General features: G+C 51.1%; 1 protein-coding gene across 1 annotated transcript; it reads right to left on the reverse strand.

Annotated features, from left to right (window-relative positions):
• Nucleotides 1-433: 433 nt before the first annotated feature.
• Nucleotides 434-4,055, reverse strand: LOC125342326 (serine protease 42-like). Its single transcript, XM_048334450.1, has 5 exons — nucleotides 3,866-4,055; nucleotides 3,521-3,677; nucleotides 2,627-2,889; nucleotides 1,660-1,814; nucleotides 434-649 (listed from the first exon to the last, which is right to left on the reverse strand). The coding sequence occupies exons 1-5, from the start codon at nucleotides 4,053-4,055 to the stop codon at nucleotides 434-436; spliced, it is 981 nt and encodes a 326-aa protein (XP_048190407.1).
• Between the last annotated feature and the right edge of the window lie 3,744 nt (nucleotides 4,056-7,799).

Consider the following 7,799-nt stretch of genomic DNA (forward strand, 5'->3'; position numbering starts at 1 on the left):
AGCTCAGGGACTGCGTGCCCAGGCCCTGAGTTCAAGCCCCAGGGCTGACAACCAAGAAAAGAAAACCACAGGGCTTTCAGCAAACATTTATTCGGTGCTCATCTGAGATCGCTAGTCCAGAACTGTGTGCACACCCGACCTGAGAGTCTCCCTGGGAGCCACCACGAGGGCACCCCGGAAATGGAGGCCCCACCTTGGGTGCTCGCCTGGCGTGCACGAAGCCCTGGGTTCGATTCCTCAGTACCACATACACAGAAAAAGCCGGAAGTGGTGCTGTGGCTCAAGAGGTGGAGTGCTAGCCTTGAGCATAGGACATCGGTCAGGCCCTGAGTTCAAGCCCCAGGACTGGCCAAAAACAAAGAAGAATATTGAGAAGGAGACTCAGATGCAAACCAGGAGTGGGGCTGGAGAGATCCGGGTGTGTACCCCGATGTCACAAAGCCAGCAGACGCGGGAACGAGAGGAGGAGCAGCGCGGGCTGCAGACGGGCGGCGTGGTTCAGCACTGCTCTGACCCAGCTGCTGTAGAAGCCGAGGTCGGTGTACACCCCCGGGTGGCCCTTGCGCGCGCAGCCGATGCCCCAGCTCACGATCCCCACCTGCACCCACGTGCTGTTCAGCTCACAGGACATGGGGCCCCCGGAGTCTCCCTGGAGACAGAAGGAGAAGGAAACAAACGAAGGTCAAGGAGGGGGAAAGATCCCTTCAGGGTCCGGCCTCTCTCGGGCGCCCGCCTCAGGCTTCTGAGAATAGGAGAACCAGCCGCAAGCCAAAGGCTCACGCCTGTCACCCCAGCTGCTCGGGAGGCTGAGGTCTGAGGGCCAAAGCCAGCCTCGGGCAGGAGAGTCTGTGACACTCTTATTTCCACACACACACACCCTTCATATTTATTAGGTATATGGTTATGGTCACTGAAAAAAAAGCTAATGTAAACCATAGATGTTCATATCCTCTTAGATTATTATGGCCAATTTCCAAGTCTGAGTGGCTGTGAGCCATTTCAACTATCACCTCTGTGTAGCAGCCCCCCCTAAACTGTTATATTTAGTCTGAAATTGCTTTTTTTTTTTTTTTGGTCAGTTGTGGGGTCTTAAACTCTGGGTCTAGGTGCTGTCCTTGAGCTCTTTGCTCAAGGCTAGTGCTCTATCACTGGGAGCCACAGCTGTACTTCTGGTTTTCTGGTGGTTCATTGGAGACAAGAGTCTCACAGACTTTCCTGCCTGGGCTGGCTTTGAACTGCGATCCTCAGATCTCAGCCTCCTGAGTAGCTAGGATGACAGGCGTGAGCCACCGGTGCCTGGCTTAGCCTGAACTTTCTCTGAAGCTCCTAATCCACTTGGGAAGTTTCCTCCACATTTTAAGTTCTATTCTCACACACCCCAACCCAACAACTCTATATGTGCGTTCCCAAACCTTCTACAGGGGCCCCAACACTAATCATCTCGTGTGTGTGTGTGTTTGTGATCTCTCTCTCTCTCTCTCTCTCTCTCTCACACACACACACACACACACACACACACGGAGAGCAGACTAAACCAACTCAGGGGAGCTATGAGGTTTTCTCTCCCCCAAATCATCCAGTGAGAGGTGATGGAGGAGGAATAGGAAATAAGTCAGCCCTTCCACAGGAGAAGGAGGAGGAAAGGGCCCTTGGACGTACCTGACAAGAATCCTTCTTACTGTCGAAATAGCCACAGAGCATCCCTTTCCTGACAAGAGTTCTAGCAGATGACAAGGCCCTCTGCATCCGCTGGTTACATTCCTCATAATGCATCAGCTCTTGGTCCACCTCCTGGAGAATTTCTGATGGAGGTCCTGTCCATCATGAAGAAAGGGGTGGGACAGTGGGTGGATGGGCCCAGGTGGACGGCGAGCTCCGCCCCCTGCAGACGTGCCCTTCAAAGAAGGCAGCCTAGAGAACTCCATTTCCACTTCATACAGGTAAAAGCCAAAGCTGACATAGGTAAGACAGCGTAAGAGGCTGACAGAGGAAGAGAAAACACTCAGACAGGAAAAGGAATTATTTCCGAAGAGGTGAAAGGAGCCGGGTGATAGTGGCTCATGCCTCTAAATCCTAGCTACTCAGGAGGCTGAGATAGGAGGATGGCAGTTCAAAGCCAGCCCGGACAGTAAAGTCCATGAGACTCTTTATCCCCAATGAACCACCAGAAAACTGAAAGTGGAGCTGTGGCTCAAAGTGGTAGAGAACTAGCCTTGAGCAAAAAGAGCTCAGGGACGGCGCCCAGGCCCTAAGTTCTAGTCCCAAGACCAACAACAACAAAAAAGAAAACAAATCAACAAAATAACACCCAAACCACTCCAGCACACTGTTGCACAAATGAGAAAAGAAAAAAAAAAGACTCATTTGTTTTTGCTGGCGGAAACAATTCCAGTCCTCCCCACCCGCCACCCCTCCCTGCAATTTTCCTAATCAATTGCCATCAAATATTTGTGTTGAAATGAAACATCTCAACCCAGTTTCTGGGGTGAGCCATGCCAACCAGGAACTGTAAATGATTGAAGCTAAATTGCTTCCTCGTTACCCACCTGCCCAGCCGTCCGTCTCCCTCTTTGTCCCTCCCCATTAGCCTTCGTAGCTACTCCGGCATTCCGCAGGTAGGTCTTACCACCTTCTTTTGTCCTGCCCCATCCAGTCACCCAGCACTTAGTCCCAGCTGACACCCTGAAAGCTTGTTCAGGGACACAGATAGGGTAGATGGTGGCGGAAAAGTTCACGGGGTAGAGGAGATGGAGAAGGGCCAGGTCGTTTATAACACTTGAGGTAGTGGAGTACTGAGGATGGATAATGATATTGCGAATGGGAATCACCAGGCTTGATCTTGTTTGATAAATACTCCGATCTCCCAACTTGACAGTGTATTCGAACCGGCTGTAAGAAAGAGGACAATGCCCCCTTAATAAATACTCCCTGCTCATTCACCCCTAGGCCCTTCCCACCATTTCAGATATTTCCCAATGTGATCTCAACTTTCCTCAACACGCTAGCCACCCTATCTCTAACCAGAAACCTTATTTATTCATTTATTTGAGTGTGTGTGTGTGTGTGTGCGTGCACGCGTGCCAGTACTGGGACTTGAACTCACGGTTTGGGCTCTGTTCCTTAGCTTTTCCACTCAAGACTGAAGCTCTACCATTTGAGACATACCTCCACTTCTGGATTTTTGTTGGTTCACCGGCGGCGATAAGAGTCTCACTGACCCCTGCCCAGGCTGGTTTTGAACCCGTGTCCCTCCAATCTCAGTCTCCTGATTAGCTAAGGATTCTAGGCATAAGCCATCAGCACCCACCTTAAAAGCCTTCCTTGATCTCTCAAACTTTTTTTGCCCGTACCCCCTAAAGATTTCCAGTAACAAGATGACCAGAATTCTCTAGGATCCTTCTCTCGTGTTCGTTCACTTGCCAACTTGCCAGGCCAAGGGTGCTTGCGATTGTACACTGAAAAGGGCAGGACACCGCCCCCCAACCCCCCCCCCCACCCTTGTCCACCTGACACCCCTCACCTGAAAATACAGTGGGCTGCAGTCAGCACCCACTGGGCGGTGATGAGGGAACCTCCACACACGTGCACGTGTCTGATTCTCACGCTCACCTGCCAGGGCCACTTGCCCGCTTCGGCGTCCATTCCTCCCACGATCCTCAGAAGGGTCTGGCCACATCCTGGGTGAGGACAGCAAAGAGAATCAGATGGTCTGAAGGGTGCCCAGGACAGTCACATACACCACACACACACACACACACACACACACACACACACTCAGAGCTGTGCCCCAGGCTCCCTGGTGGCCCCAGATTCCCGCCTGGGCTCCTCGACTCTTCTCGTCCTGACACCCCACAAAGTCAGTCACCTGCGGTAAAGGCGGGCAAAGCGGGTAGTGCGTGACCATCCCCAAACTGGGGGGTCACCGGGGACCTAGGCGCCCCTGTAGATGAAGTGTCCTCGTCACCGCTCCCCGAGGAGACCTCGCTAAGTCGAGGCGGTAGGAAGAGCAGCAGCCAGGCCAGGAGGCCTAGGGAAGCGTCGACCGAGGCGGCCATGACACCTCTGCGGAGCCCGGGGGGGGGGCGGGCTTTGGCACCACGTGCTGGTGGGCGGGGCTGCGCTCTACGTCAGCCGTGGGCGGAGCTTCCGCACCACATGGATAGCAGGCGGAGCTTCCGTTCAAAGCAGGAGATGGGCGGGGCTAGTGTGCCACGTGGTGGTGGTGGTGGGTGGGACTTCCGCTCCACGTGTGAGGCCTCACCGGCCCGGTCTTCTCACGGGAGCAATAGCGCACGCAGCGCCACGCAGGGGCAAAATGTCGCCTTTTCTGTTTTATGTGGATTGTCACCTCCAGACCACGAGGCGCCATACCAGAAAGAAGCAGGGAAAAAAAAAAGCTATCACCAGAGTAAATGGCACCTCTAAGGTAAACCTCCACGATGGAGACCCCCGACTTCCGGTGGCGGGGCCGGACTTCCGGCCTGGTCCCTGTCACTTCCGGTGTGGCCCCCGGAAGGACGTTGAGCTAGTTATGGCTGGGCCTCTGGGAATGACATGAGGAACCCACCCTTCTCCCATCCCAGATGGGGCGGGGGAGTCGGCTTTCGGCGGTTTAGGACAAACGAGAAATTTATTCTCCCTCAGCGGCCATTACACTGTCTTCCGAAACAGGCCAGGGCCCCCCTCCGTGTGTTCGCCAGTGTCTTGGTGAGATGGGACAGTCTTAATTTAAGGCCCTCTGAAAAGTGAGTGTGCGGCTGGGAATGTGGCCTTAGCGGTGGTGGGGTAGATGAAGCCCCCGGTTCGATTCCTCAGCACCACATGTATAGAAAAAGCCAAAAGTGGCGCGGTGGCTCCAGTGGCAGAGCGCTAGCTGAAGAGCCAGACTTTGAAGTCAGGCCCCACTTTACCACGCGAACCCCGCTTTACCACGTGAACCTGAGATAAGCAGGCCCTGTGAGCAAACCCAGGGACAAGCTTATTAGGGCACAGCCAGTCAAGAACTCTAACCGCTGGGAATGCTTAACTCTAACCGCCTCCGCCCCCCCAATGCCTCAAGCCCTGAGCCAATCAGATTTGTACCCGTGTCCTAATCTTGCTTGCTTGAACACCTGATGGCTGTAACTTTATTTTTTGCCCTCATAAGCCCTGTGCAATCGCAGCTCGGGGCTCCCTCCTAACCTCCACTGTGTCAGTGGGTAGGACGAGGCCCAAGTTGCAGCTTGCTTGAATAAAGTCTTGCCTTGCTTTTGCATTTCGGAACGTCTGAGTCTTGGTGGCCTTCTTGGTGGTTGTTTCGCGACTTGGCATAACACTAGCCTTGAGCAAAAAGAAGCCAGGGACAGTGCTCAGGGCCTGAGTTCAAGCCCCAGGACTGGCGGAAAAAACAACAACAAAAACCCAACAACAGTGAGTGTCCAGGCACATTAGTGGCTCACACCTGTCATCCTAGCTACTCAGGGCACTGAGATCTGAGGGTCACGGTTTGAAGCCAGCCCTGGCAAGAAACTCCATGAGACTCTTATCTCCAATTGTCCATCAAAAAGCCAGACTGTGGAGCTGTGACTCACGTGGTAGAGCACTGGCCTTGAGTGAAAGAGCTAAAGGGACAGTGCTCAGGCCCCGACTCTGAGTTTAAGCCCTAGGACTGGTACCTATAACTGGAGGGATAGGAAGAACGGTATGGCTCAAGTGGGCCTAGCAAATAGGAGGCTGTAAGTTCAAAGGCTGGTAACACACACACACACACACACACACACACACGGTTGAAATTTAAACCCACTGCAGGTCCTCAGATTTCCAGTACAGTATGCCATTAAATAAACCTCTTCATAGTTGTCTCAGTTCACTTCTCAATAACACAATCCACAGCAAAATTTTGTGGGAGAAATGCATACTTTTTCAAGGGAAGTATGTGGCTCAAAGTCCAAGAGATGACTTGCGAAGGTTTTGTGTTCCCAAATGCAGTCCTCAGTTTAACCAAGAATTTCTGTTTCTCACCTTTTCTTTCACTCTTTTACCCCCAAGGCTGGTTTAGCCACTCAACTAAATACAACTTACACCTAAATCCATTGGAAAGCAAGCATGATTGCCTAGAAGTAACAGACACTAAAATTTTAGATTGCCTTCTATCCTTAAATTTTCTATTTGCTTGCTTATTTATTTATTTATTTATTTATTGCCAGTCCCGGGGCTTGAACTCAGGGCCTGGGCACTGTCCCTGAACTGATTTTGCTCAGGGCTAGCACTTTACCCTTTAAGCCACAGCACCACTTCTGGTTTCTTCTGTATATGTGGTACTGAGGAATCGAACCCAGGGCTTCGTGCATGCTAGGCAAGCCCTCTACCACTAAGCCACCTTCCCAGCCCCAATTTTGTATTTATTTGGTTTGTGTTTTTGTGATGATATTGAAGCCGGAACTCTGGACCTGGGCACTGTCCCTTAGCTTTTCCTTTCTTTTTTTTAAATGGCTGTCAAGGGGCTTGAACTCAGGGCCTAGGCACTGTCTCTGAGCCTCTTTGTGCTAAAGGCTGGTGCTCTACTACCTGAGCCACAGCACTACTTCTGCTAGTTGAGTGGTTAATTGGAGGAAAGAGTCAAGGGAGGATTTTTTCCACCCGGGCTGGCTTTGAATCCCAATCCTCAGATCTCAGCCTCTGAGCCAGTGGTGCCCGGCTCCCATAGCTTTTTTGTTTGCCGAAAGCTGTCACCCTATCGTTTGAGTCACAGCTCCACTTCTGGCCGTTTGCTGGGATATTGGAGATAAGACTCTCATGGGTTTTTCTACCCAGGCTGGCTATAAACTCTGACCCCTCAGATCTCAGCTTCCTGAGTAGTTAGGATTACAGGCACAAGTCACCACCTCTTGGCTTCTCTTTTCAAACTCTTCAGTGCAGTAACAACCGGACTTCTGCTTCACAACAGGAATACACAATGAGGAAAGAACAGTTTCTTTAATGAATGGCATTGGGAAACTGTATAGCCACATGCAGATAAAGGAAATTAGAGTTCTGGCTCCAGTACGGGCATGAAAGAAAGAAGAAAGAAAGAAAAAGATTGATTGGAGGTATAGCTCAGTTGATAGAGTACCAGCCAATGAGCAAACATGCCAGGTATGAAGTTGGAGTCCTGATCACTTACCTAAAAAAAAAGGAGGAAAGAAGAAGGGTAGAAGGGAGGGATGGAGGAAGGAAGGAAACGGATGCACGATTGCCAGGAGGGAGGGGTGTAGGTTAAGGGCTGGGGTGAAGAACATGAGAACGACTGCTAATGGTTATAAAGTTTCCTTCTTGGGTGATGAACATGTTCTAAAAGCTATTGTGGTGATAGTTGCATAACTTTGTGAACACACCAAAACCATTGGAATGTGCGCTTGAAATAAGCGGATTGTGTGATATGTGAATTATATCCTCGTAGAGCTACTTAAGAAAACACACATGCACACACATACACACACACACACACAAATTGCCCAGTGTTCAAACCACAACTGTGAAGGGTACAACAAACAGTTCTCAGATGGGGCAGAAGAAGCCAAATAGAAAGTCCTGAACCGAAGTATAAGTAAAATACAAGGAAGGATGGAATTGATGCACAAAAATATTTTGTCTGTCTGTGAGCCAGTTCTGGGGCTTTGGGGCTCAAGGCTAGCTAGCACTCTTACTATTTGAGCCACAGTTCCACCTCCTTCATCTTAGTGCTTAGAGGTGAGAGTCTCCTGGACCCTGGACCCTCCTACCTGGGCTGGCTTGAAATTATGATCCTTGCATCTCAGCCTCCTGGTAGCTAGGATTACAAG

The sequence above is a fragment of the Perognathus longimembris genome, chromosome 26 (genome assembly GCF_023159225.1).
Source record: "Perognathus longimembris pacificus isolate PPM17 chromosome 26, ASM2315922v1, whole genome shotgun sequence".
In the NCBI taxonomy this organism is placed as follows: Eukaryota; Metazoa; Chordata; class Mammalia; order Rodentia; family Heteromyidae; genus Perognathus; species Perognathus longimembris.